Consider the following 23,488-nt stretch of genomic DNA (forward strand, 5'->3'; position numbering starts at 1 on the left):
ATTCTTTGGAATTAAAATATTGTACAACTCTCTAACAGTCTTGCACAAAGGGTTGAATCCCGTCCCATATTTACTTGAGATAGACTAGGTCTCTGGCATACTCTGTATTTATTTCATGTTACTGTTGACAGTTATATTTACTGTAAGATGATCCTCCGGCTGTATAAACTTTGCCTGTCTTTTGTTACTGTTGTCCCAACTTTTTTCAGACATGTTGCTGGCATTGAATTTGAAATGGTCTAAGTTTTTATCAAACCATTTTAACTTCTTTGTTTTAATATTTGATGTTTCCTTTGTGCAAATTTCAGTCAAAGAGGGGGTTTCAAGGTATTACAAACCATCAAACTCTGCTTTCATGTACATTTTACACAACAGCCCAACATTTTTGGAAACAGGGTTGTATTGCTGTGTACAGTTTTATTTTAATCATTTAACATTTCATACTTTCATGAGACATTCAGAAGAATCTCAAAATGCTTTGTTTTTCCTTTAAAAATATCTGAATTAAAAACAATATTAGTACTGTAATAGCCAGTGTTGTCAATGTTTTTCTCCTCAGTTTTCATTACTTTACACCCATCCCTTTTCTCCAACCTTTCACGTTTTTCACAGCAGAAATCAAAGATCCCAAATGTTCCTGGATTGGATTATTTACACTTTTCTTCCTTCACTTTGTTTTGTACATGCAGGAATGATTACAGACAGTAACATGGGCTCAATATTCGCTTTATAACATCACATGACGTTACTTTTCAATTCAAGTAGATCCATCTTGCTGCTGCATCCATGCACAACTTTCCATCTCTATTACATTTTGGACCCCTGATGCATCACCATTCAGAGGAATACAATGTAATTTTTCCAAAATGTCTTCTTCACATCATCTTCCACCAGTGTAATTGAAATATAAAACACTATATTTATGTTCTAAGAGTCCTGTTGGCTGCAGTTCTTTATTATTAATGAGCTCCTTTCTGCACCATCTGTGTGAAGCGGTTGGTGATGGTCAGGGTGGTGTCGATGAAGCGCTCCACACAGCTCTGCAGGCACGTCTCCGTCCTGTAGTCTAGCTTCGAGCCTGGGGTGTCCACACATTTATCCCAGCAGACATCAGTGAAAGTGTGCACCTGGAATCAATAAATATCAGGCTGATTAACAACCGAGTGTGAGGTTAATAAATCATGGGGTTTGACTTCTGAATGGGTTAACCTTTGAGACAACAGCATTGACTAGAAGTAAGAGAGTGTGTTTAAGGATGTCATGAATATTTCAAATGTTTTAAACGGAACTCTGGGTTTAAAATTGTGGAATCTAAAGGACTGAGACATTAAGATCTTTCTCATAAAACCACAAGATAAAATAAGAAATGTAGCCTCAGAGTTGCTCATAAACCACTATCTCAGTCAACTAAGTTGTTTTTTATTGCATATTGTAAACCTGAATCTGACTTTATACTTTTAGAAGAAAAAGATCAAGGCAACAGTACACCAATGTGTTACACGGTAGAAATTCATGCAAAAAGAGCATTTCAAGTGGGAAGTTCCTAAAAGTAGTGTTATGGTGCCCAAAAGACCAATATAACCTTCATGTCTTCTACCTCATCTTTGTCACAAAGACTGTCAGTGACACAGATCAACTCCCTATAGTTTACTTTTAATGCAGCCTGCGACCTGCCTACATATGTACAGGACAAGATCATGAAAATCTTGTTACATGGGTCTTCATTTATCCACAAGGGGTGCCAAATTAAACTAAAGTTCCTCACAGAAGCTTTAATGAAAGCTCTTGATTGTTTTAAATAACTGGGAAAACAGGCAAAACCGCAAAAACATACTGTATTTTTGCCCCTCATTGCACGTAGAATTAACTCAACAAACCGTTAGACATCCTTATTCACCATCTTGATGCCATCTTAACTTGACAACTCATTTGTTGTTATTTGTCAGTTAAAAATATTTGTGATCTCCCTTTAGAAAGCCACCAATGCAAGGTTGTCAGATGTTTGATACCATGCTCTGAAACCATACAATTTTCATTGTTCTGTAAACTCAGTAGAGTCAACTGATCTAAGCCCCGCCAGCTGTCACCTTCTACTTAGTTTTAAACAATTATTAAGACAACACAGTTTGACCCTGCGCATAACCTGAGACAAGTCTGTATAATATATAGGACATGACAAACATTCAATCCAAGATACTGTTTTTTTCTGTGATCCCTATCAAGCTGTATCCTCCTGTGATAATAACGTCAAACTTCATGTAAACGGCTGTTCATTCATATGATTCTTATACTTCACAGTTAAATGAGCCGCATTGCACAGTTGCGATTTTTTTCTCATATCAAATTGAAGCAATGCTACTTGAAGTGCCCTTTACTTATAACTAGTGCTGTCCTATATTAAAAAAATCAAAGGAACATGAATTGTGCGATCTTTACTCAGAGTTTTGTGTAAGTCCCTCATGCATGTGGCCTCCGTCTGCTAACAGAAGATAAACATTAGCATAGTTAGCATACACACCTGCGCCTGGAACTGCGCTTTCTGCTGCTCGATGGCGATCATACGCTGAAGCTCCGTCGCCTCTGCTTTCTCCGACGCACTGTAATTATCAAAATTATCCATTTTAGTATCAAATAATCACAGAGACAACTCTCACGTTGACTTACTGGCTGCTGAGGTAAGGGGAGGTGACCTTCCTTTCCTCTACGACTTAGAGCTGCGGGTTCTGACGCACCGCTGATCTACAAATCATGTGCTTATATACACACTATACTACTGAATTACTGTTCCCTGCCTGGGTCTTTTATAAATCGTTGTACAAAAACTGACGCAAGCACTGGCGCATACAAAGATATTTTGTGTTTGACGGGGGCTTACACATGAAATATAGTTTATGTGGATAACTTCAAGACAGATAATTAGGTTGTTATGGCACTTGATATCAGAAATTGTGATTGCTGGATATTTTTATAGTTAATTACCTTATTGGAACTAAGAAAAGCTGCTTCATGGAAATGCAAATAAGGGGGAAATAATACAATAATTGAGTAAAGTGAAATAACAACCTCTTCTTGAAAAGGTTGTTATTTCACCTTATTACTCTGTTTTTTTTATGTCGTCATTGTCTTTGGTTGTACACCCTTGATTAAAATTGTAAAATAAGAAATGTACCCATTTTTTCTCTTTCTACATTTGATAAAGCGGTGACAAACAATTTAATTTCTTCATACCATGTCAGCACCATATGAAGGTTAATGGCTTGAAGGGGGTTATTCATATAATCTAAAATAATCTGCAAACAATCTTAATACAAGAACAATTATTGTCCGTTGATTATGTGATTTTTAATTACATGTAGTCTGGCCTGCCAGCAGATTTGGCTTGGCTCCTGACAAACTCAGAGACTAGGCCCTCCTCAGTTGGGATTTATTGATATATCAATAAATAGTATAAATGATGATATGTGCACATACATAGTATCACCATATGTGTGTGGACCAAGAAGCATTGTTGTCGCTTTTAATCAATTTTGCACACTGTTTATATGAATCCATTTTTGCCATTTTAAGCACAACTTGGCACTATTAACCCATCTCTGCCACTTTTGATCCCATTTCAGCATCTTATTACCAATTTTTGCCTCTCAACCCAGATTTTGCCACTATTTATGTTATTTTATCGGCTTCCCTGCCCATGTTTGCCTCTTTGAACCCATTTTGCCACTTTTTAAACTAATTACATCATCTTTTCTGCCCATTTTCGCCTATTTTGACCTATCTTTACCACATTTTAACCTAACTTCACCACCTTTTCTATCCACTTTTGCCTCTAACTAATTTTCCTTTTAATACTATGTTATAATCGTTTCTGTCCAATTTTCCACTTTTGTCAGTTGTACCCATTTCGGCACCTCTTGTGCCATATTGGCTTCTTTTAACCCAGTATGGTTATCAAAGCTTAACTTTTCAACTGAAAAGATGATTTGCTGACTTCCATAGACCCCCATTTTGAGTGGACCCAAAAAGCTTTCCCCTTTATCTCTCTTAAGGTGTGGCCCTGCACATAGTACATGAGGACAACACAATCAGTTATGGCACAAAAAAGATATAAAAACGTTTTAAAAAATATGTGATAAAAAAATGACAATTTATAACGTATCTTTTTTATGTTTTATTGACAGTCACTACAGACAGATATCACAGATATCAAATCCAACTATGTATATACTTTACACAACATAGATAGATAGATAGATAGATAGATAGATAGATAGATAGATAGATATTTAAAGACTCACATATTTTCGGTGTTTTCTAATTGATAACGTCATAGCTAAAACCCTGAGTTAAAGGTGACGTTTGGAAGAAACATCTTTTGATAGGATAGATATTCTTGGCCTGTATTGTTTTGATGATCTTTTTCAACATTAAAGATCTTTGCGCTGCCAAAGACGCTGTAACTACATCCGGGTAACTGTGGTGACCTTGGTTAGTTGATCATCATGGCGGCTATCGTCAGGTTGAGTTCTGTGTGTCGCAGAGGAGTCAAACGTGAGTATTTTTAGCATTTCTTCACGTTTTTACATTTCTTCAAAGAATGCGGTTTCTGTAGTGTAGTAGTTTTAATACTAATACCATTGAAAGGAGGGTGCATTTATTGTGTGTGAGCAAATCCCGACAGTGGAAGACTCCTACTTTCAAGTTCACGACTCGTTAGATAAGCTAGTTGGTGGTGTTTGTATGGCTGTTTATCATCACTGTTTGATGTTAGTTAATGTCTTGTTCACTGAGCGTTGTTGTCAGACAGTGTAGTGGTGATTCCAAAGAGGTAGAGTTGAATTTGGCTGCCATGATGACATCAGACTATCCGACCATGGCGTGATTGGTCTGTCGGCAGGGCTCTGTGCCAAACCTCATTCAGAAATATGTACATTACGACTTTATACGCACATTTATTAACTAACTTACTAAGTTAAAGGTACGTGTAGTTATTTTCAAAGGTAAGAAGACTAACTCTGTAATACGGCGTTTGTAATCCTTACCATGAAGCGTATAAACTCCTTTAATCAAAGTTCATGTTAGGTGAAGACTGCTCACCACCGCCCTCATAAGACGGAATGGATGGGCAGTTTCCAAACCTTTAAACTGGCTTTACAGAAACAGGGCCTGTTTTCTTTCAAAGACCCATAGTAACTGTAGGAATTACATTCAGCAAAACGTCTGATATATTACTAATTTCCAGACATTTAGGGCATAGATAACTATGATTTTAACATGTTGGAAAACAAAGATATTATGACAATTTAAAAAAAGAAGTTAATATACAAGTGGCAGAAACAGTTGACTAAAATTGTTTTCTACACGGTTAAAGAAAGGCAAGGTGTGATTTGTGTAAAATTCTGGCAGCAGAATTCTGACCCCTTGCTTAACAACACTTTTACCTGTAAAAGGTGCTTTATTATGTCTTTTGGAACTATTTTTGGCTTTGTTTTTATGATTTATGCTCTTCAGTATGACATAGTCCCGTTTGAGACTTGTAAATCTTCTGGGGCCTATTAAAACCCTTTGACAACCATAACAAAAGACTCAAATATTTGCCTTTTATTTTATCATATTATTGTTTCATAAAGAGGAAATGTCGATGCAAATGCCTTGCTTTCAGATACATTAACATTACTCTGAAAGTGGTGTCTCAGAGTACAAGTGTTGAGTCATTTTGATCGGGCATCTGCAAAGTCACTAAAACGTTCTTTTCCAATTATTTTCTCTGTGTACGTACCTGTGCCCCTGCAAACTCTTCACAAGTTGCATTAGTGTCTTTTAAGATTCTGATGAATTCTTAAAATCAGGAAGCCAGCAGCATTGTTGAATGTTTAATGGATTGTTACTAATTGACAACTACTGCAAATATTGGTTTTAGCTCCGATAACCAAGATATGGAACTGATATGCATTTATTTAGATGTACAAAATGTACTCAATGTGTCAAAAGTAAAATTGCATGATCAAAAAAAAAAATTTGAGGGAAACAACAATGTAGCCCTAGCTCTGTCAGCTTTAGAAACGTCACAGAGAAACACAGTAAAATAGGAGGTGATGCCACATGCTGACTGCCAGTGGCACCCAGGATAACATATTTATTGGCTGTTACTCATGTGACATCCAGCCAATCAGATTGTATTATATTCAAGACATTTAGTGAGACTGTGGAGGGTGAAAATAAAATCAGATGGGAAGATGCACTTTGCAGTGGAACCAAAGTAGTGCACTTTTTGATTACTTAACTTTATTGATTATCTATAAAATACAATACCAGATACCAATAATTGGCCGAATGCCAAATATCAGCCTGCATAATCAGTCAAGCAGATAAATAGTCTACCCCTTATTGTCACCAGATAATCTAACACCAGTTAAACCATGACACTAGCTTTATACATCAGACAAAATGAATGATAAAAAGGTGAAATGACTTTAAACTTCAGCTGTTTTGTTACTTCTGAGTGTGAAAATAATTGTAATCAAATATTTTATGATCATTCAAGCTTGATTTATTTTTTATTCCTATGATTGTTAGTTATTGTAAAGTCCCTGGCCCACACTTGGGCTTTAAAAATCAATGCCAATTGTGTTGGTGATGATTTAGAGCAAACACAAGATTGTGCTCTACAGAAGCACAGCGAAGGAGCCCCCAAACCCAGCCTCCACAAGTCAACCATGCCGACAGAACCGTGCCATTGAACCAAACTATCAAAACAAACCCTACTGATCTTTTTGGGCAATTAAAAAAAGCTATATAGCCCTTTATTGGGTGCCTTAGACTTGTACCTTTATGTCCCCCATGGTATCAAAATGGGTATTCATATTGTCTGATTGTTTTTAATCAGTACCATTTCAAAGTTCAATATTTAATCATGATAACCAACTATAAAATGAGAGGAAGTTGTTGAAAATATGTTTGAATATTTCCATGAGCCAAGAGTAACACCATCAGGTTGCTTCCTCTGTTAAATAAGCATCTTATAATGAAGAATTTGTTCATAACATCAGTAAAGGCAGAAAATCCAATAATATAACAAGCATTTTTTTCATTAATGATCAAAATATCTTGCATTTAAACCCTGAAATTCCAGCCTTATAAAGCTTGTGTGCATTTTTTGATAAACCATTACAGTGTCTGCTTATTTTGTATGTCTTTTAATTTTTAGTGTTTGCCTGTGTGGATCCCTGGAAGAGTAGTTTCTACTTCGGTAGTCACTAATGGGGATCAATTAGAAAAGTAAATTGTTGACGACTCATTCAGTTGGAACTGTGGAGAGGTTTCATAGTGTGTTCCCCTTTGGAAGCATGATGTTTTTGTGTCTTTTTCAGCTCTGTTTTATCAAAGCACTTTGCTGGCCAGGCCGCTGGTCGTACCATACAAACACCAGGAGCAGCCGTACCAGCTGACAGCGAGGATTCATTCGTCACAGGCTCTCTACGGTCAGTATTGATAATTGAAAACAATCTATTAAAATACAAACATTTCAAGAAGATAAAAGACAAAGAACACATCATACATTCAAAACATGAGTAAATAAGACAACAGGCTTGAATCAACATAATGTTATCAACACTCCTACAACTTTTTCAGAGCTTCACTTTGTTATTACTACAACACTGAGATCTGTTTGAACCCACTTGAAGTGTATTCTTGTGATAATGATTTGCTAAAAGGGTCAAAGTCTACAATACTACACTCTGGGAGCATAGACTATGCAAATAATAACACTAATAAACAAGACAGGGTGTTTGATCCATGCTAGTGCTTCTCTCAATTTGCTTTATGGTGACTGATCTTTGTATACTACTATGTTTATGACTTCCAGTTTTTCTAGTTTGACACCACAGCAAATAGGTTATTGCTGCAATGATTTATGACTGTTTTTGTGGTCCAGATTTAGCAACTCGGATGCTAAGAGTGGTGTCAGTATTTTGACACCAGTTCATGCAAGGCCTGCCTAAAGAAAGAAGGTTCCCTCTACACTGTGACCCAGTATTCTTAGGTTAGTGGGTCATTTACACATGAACCCAGGGTGTAAGAGTAAAATGAAAACCAAGAACTATAAGTTTTCACAGATTTCAAATCTTAAGGGGTCTTCATTTTCTAGTCTCCCTTTGGTCAATAACGTACGTACATTAATTTTTAAGAGAATTTATATATATATATTTTTTTAACAAAAGCTCAATTAAACCCTGAAATTCCAGCCTTATAATGCTTGTGTGAGTGGTTGTATACAATGCCTGCTAGTTAAGTGATTAGCTCAGAATTAGCCACAGTGGCTGTTTTGTTAGAAATGGACAGGGTCTCTTTTTTAAAACAAGGACAGAGGGCAACACAGAAAGCTTTCTGTGACAGAAAAAATGTTTTTCTCTCTTCTCCCAGTCTGCTTTGCCATAGGTATCCAGTGGCTGCTGCCGCGGTGGCTGTTAGGTTGGATGTAGCCGTATGAAAGCAGCAGTTTAGTCAGAACTGGACCACATTTCTTTTTAAAATGAGAGCAGACAGCCGCACCGAAAGCTTGTCTTGGCAGAGAAGATGTTTTTGCATATCCTCTGACCTGCATTGGTATCAGTTTTAATCACAGAGAAGCTCTGCCATTAACAATCTAAGGCGGTGGTAGCCGGTCTGCTCAAGAGTAGTAGTAGTAGTAGTGCATCTGTAATCTGTGAAAAAAACTCATTTTAGCTTGAGATGTTATTTTACCACTTATATGTGAAAGTTTACAACATTTTCTACATTTCTAACCCTTGAAATTAAAAATATTTTAATATTAAGTTTTTAAAATTCAATTTTATGACTTTTTTGTGTGTCTTTGGAGGTCTTCTGTTTAATACAGTTAGTTCAAATTAAAAAACAGTTTAAATTCATAAAGTTGAGGTTGTGCTGAAAAATAAAAGGATACCAAACATGAGTGTGGTAAACATTTTCTGAGTGGTTTACATCATTAAAAGAAAGGTATAAAGAAAAAGGCAAAAATAGCCCGTGGACTTCTAAGGGCTAAAGATTTTTGTATGATTTACAGTGTTTAAAATTGAGAAAAACACACCAGTAATCTCAGACTTCAAAACTTTTGAGTCCTCTGTAAAGTTCTAAAAATGGCTGCTCTTAGTGATGAGAGGTTAACTCAGAGTGAAAGCATGGAAATTATACCACAGACCTCAATTTGACCAGCAGAGTGTTTACAGGCTGACTGACAAAGAATTGTTTATGTCAAGTTTTTATTGAGATAAATGAAGACTTTTGGGATCTGTTTATCCCTATGAATTTGTTTACATTCAGAATTAAATGTAGAGTCATATTGTGTACATTTGTGCTCCTGCTTGTGTTTGTCTTGAGACAACTAGAAAACCACTGCAACCGGAAGAAACCTCAAAGCTGGAAATGAGTCGTCAGTTTTTCACTTTTGCTTCCTTTTTTTCAAAGCTACTCTAATGGAAACCTAAAATTTGACCTTGGGTTAACACAAGCCTAAAATCATTTCAGCCTTACAACATCAAATCTTGTAAGATTTTACCTTGCACATGTATTTCATAAGAGAGTAGGAGAGAAATGTTTGTCCCTTGAATATTTCCGGCAAACTGCCAGCACTTTTTAACTCGCAAGTGTACATTATTATCAGTGCTTTAGTACTAGACTTGAACTGGGCAAAACAAAACTGGCATTTGTCTTTATCTGGTGAAGGGTAGTACTGGAAAAAGACACTAGACAGTGTACAAGCAGTTCACTTGAGATGTTTATTTGTACTTTGTTAAATGAGAGGGCAAGTGTCTATAAGACATTTAACCTCATCATAACAGGGAGAAAATGAATACTAGGTTGGGATGATGTTACGAAATCGTTGTATTGTTTCACTTTTTCAGTTTTTAGCTTCTAAAGAAAGCTTTAAAACCCATCCAGTCTCTGTCTGTGAAGATAGACTTGCCCAATAACGGCTAAATTCTAAACATTTGTAGTAACAAATCTTACTTTAAGTTTATTAAGAGTTTGTACATGTGATTGAAATCCTTTATTATCATAAGTGCTTGAATTTTTAATTGAAATTATTGCTCATAAGCAGAAGTGGAAAAGTACAAGATTATTGTACTTGAGTAAAAGTTACTCCGGTTAAAATGTACCCAAATTTAAATGTACCGAGTAGCTACTTTTAGCTACCCGATGGGCTTATACAGTTTAATCTGAGCTTTCCTTGCTGTGCAAAGACAAGAGAATATGAATATCCAACTTTGTTGATTATTATGAGGTGTGATTTAACCTAAAGTAAAATGCAACAGCTGTTTTTGGATGAAATGTAGAATCAGTCTCTCTTTATGTGCTACTGACTGTCATCTGTAACCAAAACCAAACTACTGGCCAGTTTTATGTCATTAATAGAAGGTAGACCTCTTCATTCTGCCTTAGTGTTACTTTTTTGCTCTGTACTTCAGGCTTTTTAAAATGTATTGATGTACAACACTTCCCCCAAAAAAGACACTCAAATCAAATGCCCTCCAGATAAGACTGAGGTACTGACCCAAATGATTAAAAAAAATACTACAGGTAACTCCCTATTTTCCATCTTAGCTACCTGAATCTGATGCCAGATCATGCTTGTGTGTTCAATCCCCCTGCAAACCCTGGGATCCCTCCTATTTTCACTGTTGTGTCTATTAATCTGTTATTTTCTAAATAGCTGGATAACCGCTGTCCTAATACTGTATATTGAAAATCCTCCCCTCCACGTTCAAGATGGTACGAAACTGGCTCAGATCAGAGGAGTCCTCCTTGGGAATAAGGATTCCCACTGCTTTACCCCAGGCTTTTGGGATAGACTGTTTTCTAACAAGCTAACATTAAAGTAAAATGAATTATTTTGAAAAATGATTAGAAGTACAAGTACACAGAAAAGACACTCAATCACAGTAATTTGAATACATGTAATCAGTTACTTTGATAATAAGTATAGCTTGCTCACCAAAGAGAGAAATGAGCCAAGTTGGAGAGTTTTTCTCGTAAAGTGAGCACCAGTCTGAGTTGATGTGAAAACAGGGTGTATGCTGTTTTTGATAGTGCTAACAGCCCGTCATAGCAGTGGTGGGTGGCAACTGCTATTGCTACTGCTGCTGCTATGTCTTTTCATGGTTTGCCTTTAAAAGATTTTTTTTAAACCTTGAAAGCTTGAAGATGTACCTGGAAAAGTTCTTGAAATAGACCTTGGAATAAGTGCACAAACCCAGTATGATCTAAAATCCAGTTTTAAGTTTCCCTTTGGCTTTTTAACAGAACTGAAGCTAAACTCCAGGTTTGTTCATGAAAATCTGTGCTCTCTGGAGCACTTTATAATGTGTTTAAATCCTTCTTATGAACTATAAAGGGCTTTTACTTTTTGGGAATGAGAGAGTTTAACATTTATCGTTATATTTAGGAGAGATGTTTCTCTTTACCTTGTAGATATTTAAAAAAAAAAGCTGCTTATTCTGTTAGTTTTCAGATAATTTACTCATCAGTTTACCTGCTGTCTCTTCCACTCTACAGCGGGTTCTGGCTCTAAAGCTGCCTCCCTGCACTGGACAGCAGAGCGAGTACTGAGCATCCTGCTGCTGGCCCTGGGACCTGCAGCGTATTTTAGTCCTTCGCCGGTCATCGACTATTCACTGGCTGCTGCCCTGACCCTACATGGGCACTGGTAAGACCACAGACATTTACCAAACTCCCGGAAAGCTCAGTTGTGGTATGAAAGTCATTAAAATGTTGAAATTGATTGTTTCTTAATCGTATTCCTGTTTGGAACCAGTTATTTCCCTTGAGTGACACACTTTTCAACTGTCTGCTCTCACCAAAATTAGCAAATAAACAAAAGGTTCTGTTTTTCTAACAAAATAATGAAATATATATAGCCACCATTCATTTAAATGGCCTACAGATTCTATTGTTTAATGCCTTTTATCATCATGTCAAAACTCTGAACACAATTCCATGCTCTTGATTAAAAAAGCTTCCATATTTCAGTAAAAATGCCTCCAGATTTAAAAGTTTCTTACAGTTTTTACCTTGATCATGCTTCTCTCATCTTCTTTCATTAGTGTAAGCAGTCAAATGTAGAGGTGTGAGAAAAAATTGATTTTTAGATGCATTGTGATGTGGAGGTGGAAGATTCTGAATTGATTTACAAATGTCCAATAATTGATAATAATTTAAATATTTAATACTGTGGAATAGCAGCACATAACAGCAAGATTTAAATTACCAGTTTTTCATCTGTGAAAAAGGACATTGTTACATTTGTAATTTAAGATGTTTTACAAAGAAAGGATGCTGCTACCTTTGGCTCAGTGCAATTATAAATTTCCAGTTGACAAGTCTTCCTATAGAGGATAATTTATCTCTTTTTTTTCTAAACACAAATGTAATGGTTTTTTGTTTGACATAGTGAGAACAACAGAAATGTAAAAGTGCATCAAAATGCATCAATACTCAAATAAGAGTCAAATTGTAGCCCTATGAATAATAATCAAATAGAATCTCAAGATGCCTAAAGATTCCCACCTCTACTCAAATGTGACTCTCTGCTCACCTAAACAGAGCACTATACTATACTGTTTTGTAAGCAATATCTCAGGAACACTTTGTAGAATTATCCTCAAATAAGGCATAAACATCAGCCTGGATTCAAGCATGAACTGATTACATTTCAAGTCTAAGGTCAGTGTGGCCTCGCAAAAATGTATCTGGCCACAGCTCAAAAGATAGAGCTCAAATTATAAGGTTAAGTCACACAAATGTCTCGAAAGACAAGTTGATATCATGACTCTTAACTAGAAAAGCCTGAGAATAAATTTAATCTTGTTTGAAAATAAGAGGATATCACCAAAAAAAGATCTGTTGGGACAGATCTCATTTAGCACAAATATCTACTTAGATTTAACCTGATCTGTGTTTGGTGTTTTTAAGGCTGACTCATGCTGACCTCATCATTATTTAGTTCCCTTAATATTTCGGCAACATCTGGAGTCAATTTACACATGTCTGGCTTCCACCAAGAATTTTACAAACTTCTAGCTTTTGCTGGCAAGAATATGCAGCAATGTCTCTGTCACAGCTGGATTAACCTTCCGTGGGAAAATAGGTTGAGGACAAACTTACTTTCCATGTTTCCTGTTGCACACAACACAAGGCTGTTATTCTCATTGAATATTTTGTTTTACAGGAACATCCTCTGTGACTAATTCTCAACTTTCAAGCTGCTTCCTGCATTTTAAACAATTACCCTCTTGAGAAAAGAAGACAGACAGAGACTGAGTCATCTTCCAGTGGAAGCTTTTCTTCTTGCCTGTTAAATTTGATTAATAACCCTTGACCAAGAGGAAAGAACTAAAGGGTCAGCTCTCAGATATGTCCTTTTGGATTATTTTGTCTTTTGGCGAGGCAGTATACAACACAGAATGGAGGCGCCCTGATTCTGTGTTCAGCAGGGTTGGAAATGAACTTTTCCCTACCTGCTACTTAGGCTGATAGATTCAAAAGTCTACCAGCCACTGTATTTTAACAGACAGCATAATGAGATGAGGTATAATATCTAAATGAAGAATTATAGTATTTAGCACAATTATTTAGTGTTATTGTACTTATTATCTTGTTTCTCAGTCAAGATGAATAAATAAAGTGGGAGTTTGTGCACCGATAATCTAAACTGTCGCTCATTTTAACCCATGTTTTCATTTTAAAGATAATTTTAGAAGGTAGACCAGTTGCATTCCTGCTCTCATATGGTTAAACATTTGGCAGCAGCTATGACCCAGGGAGGAGGAGGTTGGGTCAAATAGTGATTAGGTCTGCTTGGTTCTGACCAGGGGACTCATGGCAACCCTACTACAAGCCTAGACGGTACCCTATGCAATGCTTACTTGCCACATCCACCCCTTTTTCCACCCTAAAGATGTGGACTTCATTTTTTCTACGGATTATTTTCCCATGCCCCTGGTCAAATGCAAGGACATCCAGAGCACAACCAAGGCTGTATCAACCCTCCTTTCCACCTGATGTTTGCCCCAAGGCAGCTTACTTGCCACATATATGCCTTACTTCAGCCTCAGTTTTGGCCCAGACATGCCTAAAAGTCCTGCACAGTACTATCTGAGTGCTGACTCTTGAAAGTCTTTTGGTCAAGACACCATATCAACATACATTTTTCTGCACCTTTGTTTTCTGTGTCACCACTTCACAGTGCAAAAACAGGGCAGCAGCTTAGCAAGGCAGTAGGGCTGAATGATTTGCAAAAATAATCTAATTGCGATTTTTTTCCCCCAAATATTGCGATTTCAATTTAATATGTGATTATTCTTGGGTTAATCTTAAGTATTTTTCGACAAATTCAAGCAATAAATAATTCCATAAATAAGACCATGTGTATTGAAAACAATGAAATTATTTCCAACGCAATTACAGTAGCATAAATCTGAATATGCAGGTGCAAAAAGCTTTAAGCTATAAAGGAGGCGGCTGGGGTGGGGGAGGTGAGGCTGGCTACAAGCTGATTTGCTCATATTGCCAATGTGATGTCATTTGATTTGTTTAAGGGCATTATCACTTTTATGTCACTCATTTTGATTGAGAAAAACATACATACAACACAAAAAAGAGGATTTTTGCAAACCATTATATAAAAAAAAAGACACTTGATTGTTTGCATAATGTGCAAACTGGCATATTCCATCTAACTGGACACTGCACTTCACTTGTTTTTATGTTGATGATGTTTTAATGATGTTTTATTATGCTTTTTACTTTATGTAAGGTGACCTTGGGTGACTTGAAAGGCACCTCAGAATAAAACATATTGTTATTATTATTACTATTATAAAATTACTGCCACTGCAGAAATTGATTTATTAAACTGGTATTTTGACACATTTTAAGTCAAAGAAATATTGCAACTTCTGCGATTTGAAAATTGGAGCAGGCCATATTGCAATTTAATCTAATGTTTGATTAATTGCCCAGCCCTACAAGGCAGTAATTTTTTTGATAGACACAGGCTCCATATGTTGTTTCACCGTCCACCTTTCATGAGCCAATTTAGCAACAAAAAAAAATCACTAAATAAAGCAGTTTCATGTTAAAAATCTGTTTTTCCAAAGCTTTTAGTCTGAACCTTGGGACTTCCCATAGCTTTAGTTAAATATGTTTCACTCAAAATAACTTTCTTACAGATATTTGAAGACTGGAGTCCTTTATGTAGGTTTAAAATAAAGTTAAACACGATGATGATGGAACTTAAAAAAGTATTATGCTGGAAATTATGTGTCTTAAGAGATTTTAGGTTTCTGGTTGCCCCAGTGGTTAAATCGAGCCCCATGTAAAGTCGCTTCATTGTAAGCATTGCTATCCTCTGCCTTCCACTCCCTGTATTTTTCATCTCTAAGCAGTCTCCTCAAACTTGCATTTCTAACTCATCTTTTCCTTCATGCATAAAATGCTTCCATAAATGCTGTGAACTGTTACGCAGAAAAGCAAATCCACAGAAAAAGAGAAAAAAAAAGTATTTTTGTCTCTGACTAGACTTCAGATTTACTAAAGTAGTCCGATGTATTCCAAAGCTTAAGATATCTCACCTGTGGCTCATTTCCTGTATTTGATTCTCACTTCATGAACCCGGTTTCCTACTCTATCCACTGTCCTCCCAAAAAAGAACTGAAGTCAGATTCATCAATCTTTACTCATGTTGTGTGGTCAGACAACAGCAGATTGGGATGATTAAGGGCGTCTGAGTGAAGTGGAGCTTATTTCCCTAGATTTAGCTTGTTCACTGACCCTGATGAGATAAAGAGAAACTTTGTGACACAGGGATTTAATGTGGGGGGAGAGGATAATACAAGTCATCTCGCCGTCGCTGTCAGCAGACATTCATTCAGGCCCAGTTAGTTCTGGCTCTGTTTGGGGACTTCAGAGGGCGGCTTTGGCTCAGCGTCACAGCGCCGTGTTCTTCCATCAGTCAAAGCACAGACCCAACAGCATGGCAGGTGTATGCCAAAAATCCCAGTCATGAGAAGTGATAAGTCCAGTTAAGCAACAGTTTTCAGAGCAGGTCTGTATCTCATAGGGTCAAGATGTGTCCTCCGTAGCCAAAACCACTTAGATGAATTCTCTAGTGTCATTTGTTGTTGGTACAGCCAATAGTTGAAGCATGAGTAGGTTGGAAAGCTTCCTCCTTTCAGCTGGTACTCAGGATAAGTGAAGTAAGTCTAAGAGGATTTTATTTCTCAAAGGAATGTTTGATCTACTCAACATGGCGTCAGTGGAAAGCCAAATCTACTCTAGCCCTTAGACTAGAAAGTACAAGGTCTTATGCATACTATAGGGAATATCTGCAAACTGAACATAAGTCTGAGTCAAGATTTAAAGTGTTTTAAAATTATTCACCGTTAAAGTTTTTGTGGGCTTTCTCTGCATTGGGTTTAAATTAGGGACTGAACAATACACCAACCATTTACTCCGAGGTTTTAACATAGCGTTTTCATCATCTCTGAGTTCAACTGTTCAACGGATATGTTTATGAGTGTAGATTAATGAGGATAAAAATGAATTTAAACAACTGAAGCGTCAGGCTGCAACATAACAAGATTGAAATGAAGCATGTATATAAAGTAAATCAGACTTGCTACCTTCATTTGTCATATTTTTTGTCTTGCAGGGGTGTCGGGCAGGTGGTGACAGACTACGTCCACGGTGACACAAAGATCAAGATTGCAAACGCAGGTCTCTTCCTCTTGTCCACGGTCACCTTCGCCGGTCTTTGCTACTTCAACTACAACGATGTAGGCATCTGTAAAGCCATCGCCCTGCTGTGGAGCAAATAAACATGACTGTGGACTGGTTAAGTTTGGAGGACCGAGACACTAGGACGGGAGAGATCTGGTCCTGGCTGATTGTAAAAATATAAGGTGTTCTATGTAAATTCTTATAAATATATCATTTTGACGATATTACAGCGATTCACAAGTGTGTAATTGTAATTATGCCAATCAGTTCAGGCTTGTCTATGTGATAAGTTCCTACTCAGTTTAAACAACAGGTGTCTGTTTTTTTTACCATGATGAGGGAGTTAAGCCTCTGTTGGGGTCAATGTAGGCTGAATATGAGTTTGGTTTTCCTGTAGATTTTGATCCTTAGCTTGTCCAGTTATTTAAAAATGTCAACACCAATTCTACAAAAACGACAAATACTTACAGGGGGACATCCATGTTTTCACAGCAGCTACAGCTTCTTTGAAAGAAGCTGTTTGACAGCTAATTTATTGTTTTCTTGTAACACATTTGTTAAATGTTTTGATCACACCATGTACATAATACATTTTCTTTACACCCATCAGGAAGAACAGAGCACCACAGATTACATCAGTGTTTGTGTCACAGTTCTTTCTACATGTTAACCCCATTCACTAATGATTCACACACATGCGGTCCACTTGTTTCCTGTTTTTACTCGCAACATAGGAGTACTCTGTTTATGACCGACAGGTGCAAACACAGTCATATACCTAAAGCGAGGGCTGAAACCTGCTCTATTAGTCATGTGTGCAGCTCTGTGGTTTATGGGGAGAGCAGAGCAGAGTGTATCTAATTCTATTTATCTGTTTAATCCAAGGAAACTGAGGAAAGGGTCACTGCATCAGCCTTTTTGTGCACTGGTGCCAGATTTGCTTGCCTCTTGCAAGCCCTACAGTAATACAGTATCTATGTTGTTTCATGTATGAAAGTGCTTCAGAAATACTTAAAAATAGACATGAGGTGATAAAAGGCGATGCTTAATCTTACTGTGTTTTTCCCTTTTTTGGGGGTCTCCAAACAGATTACAACTCTGTCAAGCAGCTGGTCTTTTTTAAAATTGTGTTACCAGCCTGGGGAATATATCTGAAATTGATCTGATAGCATTTACTCTGGAGTGATCAGCCTTCATTGTCAAAATAAACAACTACAGCCCCTCAAATGTACTGATTTCAGCTAAATTATCCTATTAAAATGCCAACTGTGGGGCTAAGAGAACAGTGTAATAATCAACATGGAAGGGTGTGTGTTTTGAAGGGTTTAGCTTCAAAGGTTGTATTTTTTGAGTATACTAAAAATGCCTGAAATGAAACCTTTTACAAACTTCATTATGCCACTGTGAAGGAATACACCACTCTAAGATTAAAGCCTAAACATCACGTTATGTTATTTTCCTCTGGATGCATTTTTCAAACATAAAACAAATCCGATACGATGTGACTTAACTTTACAGTGATCCTTTCTTCTTCTCAGTTTCTGTGGTTCAATCCCAACAGATACCCGTCTTCCGCTCTATCAAAGGTTTGTGTAAAAGCGTAGGGAGGGGATCTGAAGTGCATCATACAGTCAAGCCATCCACCATGCATACACACCAGCAAATAAAGTCTAGTGTGTACTTGTAAGGAAACCGTGTGTACTCCTCAGCAGGGTCTGCTGCAAAATGCCGTCCTCTGCCAGTAAAATATCACTGAAGACATCAAAATAAAGACATTTGGAACTAATTGGGTTGTGCTGTACATCATATTTAAATTACAGACTGCTTTCACATACAAATACATATTAAAAGAAATCATAAAAATGATTGAAAATTAAAACTTTGAAAACACACAAAAAAATTTAATAGCAAAGCCTTTATTGCAGATGCAGTTTCATAAAAAGAAAACAAAATGGCTTTTGATGTCATTCTGCTTTTGTTGAACATTTACTTACAGCCTTAATAGCTATACACACAGTCCTTGCATGCAGCTAAATATAATGGCAAAAATCAGCATTATAAGTTTAAGTATTTTGCTACATTCAATCTGTTGTCAGTTTGTTGTCTGTTTGCTTCATACATGAGTTATCCAATTGTAAATCTGTTTAATAAATGTCATCTCCGATTATACGCACAAAAAGAGATGTGGAAAGATAATGTTCTGTTCCTGCAGCAGCAGAATAAAGTTGGCTTTACAGATTTTTTTCCCATATTTTTATTTAACTGTAAAAATAATACACAATGTCAACAACAGGAGAGAGCAACAGGTGTGAAATATTGACACTTTAAGAAACGTACATTTATTTTCTCCATTTTGAACGTGTATAATAGATCTTTAAAAAATCTAAATTTATGTCTAACATGTAAAAAAGACAAAACGAAAAATGATGAAACAAAAAGCAGATAAAACATTTTTGAAAAATCTTAAAACACTTGATAATAAGTTTCACATATCTGAAAAAGAAATGAAAAGCATGCAAGTATTCACATCACTGATGTTTAACCCTTAAGAGATCCTAGAGGCATTTTGTGCCACTCTGTTTTTTCATATTTAAGCCATTTTGGCTTTGTTGAATGAATGTAGCTCAAATTTGTAAGAGAATACTTGTTTTTAAAAATGTTTTAAATTGTTGTGTCCGTTTCTTAATTTTACCTAAAATGGCTAAGCTACACAAAAAACGAGCTGAATTTTTTGTTATTTGAACTTCGAATGTTTTTTTTTTTTTTGTTATTGTTTTTTTGTTCTTTTAGCTGACACTGTGGAAAAAATAATGATAAATCAAAATCAATGTTGCTGCCAATCATTGACACTTCTCAGGCCCTGGTAATAATAATAATAAGCAATTACTCCTTGAAATGTATTTTACAGAAATTATTTACTTTTTTGGTTTGTTTTTATTTGTTTAAAAGAAACTGCATTATGCAAAAAATACTGGCCTTTATAGGGTTAAAACTCCAGTGAAAAAAAAAAAAATGTATTTTTCAGGCCGAAGTAGTTTTAAAAGACTGACTCATTTAAAGTGGAACACAAAAAATTTTTAGACAGAACTTTGTGGTAAGGTGGCATTTTTGGTCATTAGGGTCAAATACAAAAGTCTTTATTGGACTTTTGAAATTAAGGCCATAAGATGTCATAATTCTACTTGTGAGTGGACTTACATTTAAGATGGTACTTTGAAAGAGACTTATCTATCAACTCCTTTTTTCAGCCAACTTTATATGATTGTAAGGCAGGGTATGGCGAGTAAGGCTGGCCACACACTACAGGATTTTAAGCCCGATTTGAGGCAAGACTTGCCTCCCCTGACAACTGTGGGGGCGTAACCTGAGTGGCAATTGCAAATGATTATTTGTCTAAATAATCTGCATGTGTGTGGTGTCAACAGGATTATTTTACTACTCCAAATCGCGTCGTAGCCTCCAAAATCCCAAATCAAAAACAAACACGTTTTATATTTACCATTCTAGGTCGAAGTGCCTCTGACAGAGTACCCACAACAACCAATGAAAGCAAGCACACTGGGTAGCGTCACCAGCTGGATCATACGTAATCACAACCATAAACACAACTATAGCTTCTTTCCAGCCAGATTTCATCTGGAGTTTTTCCCTTGCTTTATGATTTTTGCTGCACCTGTAATGCATGCCAGGACAGCCTGTTGTGGAGGGACAGCAAGAAGGTATCGACAGTCATCGGTGATATTTATTTATTTATTTTCTGAAGTCATGTGATTACACAAGGTCGCTGGCAGGTCAGCATGTGTGTGGTCTCCAGTGATCTGACAGTCTGGCAGACTTGTCTAGTGTATGTGTTCAGAGGATTAAAGATGACAGATCATTAGAGATTGTCCTTATGTCTGTGGTCTCCCACATTTTTAAAATCGTTTCAGATTTAAAAATCGTCAAGAGTGTGGCCGGCCTACGCCGCCTTAGATTACTGTTGGGCAGGAAGGAGGTTTGCCACACTATATGTCCATGCATATGACCAGGGGCATGGGAAAATAATCTGTTGAAAAAATAATGTAGTCCACACCTTTAGGGTGGAGTAAGGGGTGGATGTGGTCAGTAATCATAGCCCAGGGAACCGTCAGGGTGGGTAGCAGTGTTGCCACAAGCCCCTGGTCATGCTATGGATGTCCCAAAGGCCTGAAAACTGCCAGTGGTCTCCAGGTATATCACCAGGAGCTTGACTCTGGCCGCCAAAATCATAAAATTTGAGTGCATATGACCCCACACATTTGACATTTCATGTACAGTACATTAGATCATAAAATTCTGGTCTGGTGTACAGAAAATATCACATGCCTTTAGTTTTTGATTATTTACTGCACAAAACCCTGATGGAAAGAAGTTGCTTGAAATAACTAGACAATTTCCTCAAGTGGAAATTGCAAGAGGGGTTCAGGGGGGCCGTGCCGGTTTCATCACATGGCCGTTTATGACAATAGACCCAACTTGTCATTACAAGGTCATGTCCAAGTCCAGGCTGAAGCAGCATGTAGCTGGACAATGACACGATGAAATGGTTGAGAAACACCGTACATGACAGGAGACTTTATTTATGTGTTTTAGTCAGGTGTGGCCTGATTAGCTGATCACCTAGCGCCTGAGCTTCAGCTGTCTTCTTGATATACCTGGTGGTGTTGACCCTCCCTATGAGCTAAGGTAACATTATGACTACAAATGGACGTGACTGTGATACAAAGAAACAATGAAATCAATCTAATGAAACCATGTGTCTCTCTTACTCACGTGGCCTGGTCATAGTTTAATAGCAGTTACTGGAACATGAGGCTGAGAAGTTTGTGCAGATTCACACATGCATGTAACTTTTGCTAATGGATGCTCAGATAGAGTCCTTTAATTGAATTTTATACAGACATGCAGTTCCTGTCAACATCTTGATGAGAGCAGGTGAAGAAGAGATGAATTTTATTATTTCCAGCTCCATTTGAACACATTAAAAACTTTCATTGAGAAAGGATTGTGGGTTCTAATTTTGATTGACGTTGCCAAAGACAAGTCAACACATACACATGCATGTGCGCTTCGCGCGCCAACACACAAACACACACACATGTGCTAAGCATGCCAACACACACACACAAACGCACAGTCTCTCCCATTCACTTCATATGGGATAAATGTGTGGTTGTCTTTGGCGACTGACGTCGCCAAAGACTTTATCCTGTCCAAGCATTGTTTAAATGGGCTGCTTTATTGGAACAGCTCCATGTGTGTGCATGATCAGAGCTCATTGAGGGACAAACTGGTCTGAAAGACCTGTTTTCTGCCTCTGAGAGGCTTTTGAACAAATGTTAATTACAGGACTGTAAATGCTAGGTGAAAAGTAAAATGATCATGAGCTTCGGACAGTTCTGGGGAACGTGAAGATGTAATGTTTTTTAAGATACTCTGAGAAATGACTGAGTTACGACAGTGTAAAAACAGTCAGTTCAACAGGAGAAAAAAGAACAGTTTACACTGTCTCTTATGGGACAAAATCAGGGACCACCGCCTAAACATTTGGCTCCCATTTCAGTTTTAAAAAAGGTAGGGCTTCAAATATGGGTTTATATGAGTCCCAGGAACAGTGGCCACATTCTATGAAAAAAATCATTCGCCTCCTTTGTATGGTTTGGCTGTGAGGGCGAGTAATTCGCAAAATTGTCAGTTCATCTGTCGGCTCTCCCAGGCTCTAGGGTGATGACATCTCCGAGAGTGGCTCGTGTCGTTGCCCCTAGTAATAAATTGCATCAAAATAATTTTTGATTATCCAAAGAAGTCCCTGAGGACCCCTAGCTCAAACAGCAAGACCCAAGCACCGCAAAAGCTTCCAAAGCTCTTCAAAACAAGCTCATTGTTTTTAGCTAAAGGGGTAAGGGCCACATATTAGTCTGTGTTTGGTTCAAGGGCCTACAGCTCTCCCACAGACATGTTCTTGTTCCACTCGCCTCTTTATGTATTTTTTTTTGTGTGTGTTTATGCTTTTTTTGACGATATTTACCTCCACCAAGGAGGTTATGTAATTGGGTGGGTTTGTTCGTTGGTTAGATTGTTTGTTAGTTTGTTTTTTAGCAACATAACTCAAAAAGTTGAGGACGGATTTTGATGAAATTTTTAGGGAATGTCAGAAATGGCATAAGGTAGAATTGATTAGATTTTGGGACTGACCCAGATCACCGTCTGGATCCAGGAATTTTTTAAAGGATTCTGTATTATTGAGAGATAGGGCTAATGGCCGAGGTCTGTGCTCTCCAAGTGCTTTTCTAGTTATCAACTGCAGACAAGTTACCATTCTCTCACACATGTGCATGCCCAGCAGTAATAAAAAGGGATCCAAAAAGATGTGGCAATTAAAGCCTGTTGTCTATTTTGGGGAAAAAAATGATTGATGCGACTTGTAATTAACTATTTCCGATGATATTATATTTTCCAATTAAGCCTTTGAAAGGGACACATGCAGCTCAAGAGTCATGGTTAAGTCTCTCTATTTAAAACTAATCCTTGCAGTGGACTCCCCATATCTAAGGAAAGCTAAGCATCCCCATTACCCTCACACAAAAAAGTGACTAATTTCTGTCTAAAATCAACAGTACGAACTATATAATAAGTGTTCTGTTATTATTTTAGTCTGGAAAATTCATCTGATGGGTCTGACCAACAGCTCCACTCT

At 37.2% G+C, this 23,488-nt stretch overlaps 2 protein-coding genes across 2 annotated transcripts; one reads left to right on the forward strand and one right to left on the reverse strand.

Moving 5' to 3' along the window:
- Window positions 1-710: 710 nt before the first annotated feature.
- On the reverse strand, window positions 711-2,732 carry timm8b (translocase of inner mitochondrial membrane 8 homolog B (yeast)). The gene is made up of 2 exons (XM_041813910.1): window positions 2,519-2,732; window positions 711-1,127 (listed from the first exon to the last, which is right to left on the reverse strand). Exons 1-2 carry the CDS (start codon window positions 2,618-2,620, stop codon window positions 960-962), a joined length of 270 nt encoding a protein of 89 aa, XP_041669844.1. The 5' UTR covers window positions 2,621-2,732; the 3' UTR covers window positions 711-959.
- Window positions 2,733-4,418: 1,686 nt separating this feature from the next.
- LOC121520250 (succinate dehydrogenase [ubiquinone] cytochrome b small subunit B, mitochondrial-like) lies at window positions 4,419-19,011 on the forward strand. The gene is made up of 4 exons (XM_041803628.1): window positions 4,419-4,548; window positions 7,368-7,478; window positions 11,551-11,701; window positions 16,706-19,011. Exons 1-4 carry the CDS (start codon window positions 4,500-4,502, stop codon window positions 16,869-16,871), a joined length of 477 nt encoding a protein of 158 aa, XP_041659562.1. The 5' UTR covers window positions 4,419-4,499; the 3' UTR covers window positions 16,872-19,011.
- Window positions 19,012-23,488: the final 4,477 nt, after the last annotated feature.

Source organism: Cheilinus undulatus, linkage group 2, assembly GCF_018320785.1.
Source record: "Cheilinus undulatus linkage group 2, ASM1832078v1, whole genome shotgun sequence".
Taxonomy (NCBI): domain Eukaryota; kingdom Metazoa; phylum Chordata; class Actinopteri; order Labriformes; family Labridae; genus Cheilinus; species Cheilinus undulatus.

What these genes read in the sequence shown, in the direction of transcription:
- timm8b (XM_041813910.1), bottom strand. Translation starts at nt 2,620, where the DNA reads ATGGATAATTTTGATAATTACAGTGCGTCGGAGAAAGCAGAGGCGACG. An exon ending in AAGCGCAGTTCCAGGCGCAG is followed by an intron (nt 1,128 to 2,518) that starts GTGTGTATGCTA and finishes TATTGATTCCAG; the next exon opens with GTGCACACTTTCACTGATGT.
- LOC121520250 (XM_041803628.1), top strand. Translation starts at nt 4,500, where the DNA reads ATGGCGGCTATCGTCAGGTTGAGTTCTGTGTGTCGCAGAGGAGTCAAA. An exon ending in GTGTCGCAGAGGAGTCAAAC is followed by an intron (nt 4,549 to 7,367) that starts GTGAGTATTTTT and finishes TGTCTTTTTCAG; the next exon opens with CTCTGTTTTATCAAAGCACT. An exon ending in CTGACCCTACATGGGCACTG is followed by an intron (nt 11,702 to 16,705) that starts GTAAGACCACAG and finishes TTTGTCTTGCAG; the next exon opens with GGGTGTCGGGCAGGTGGTGA.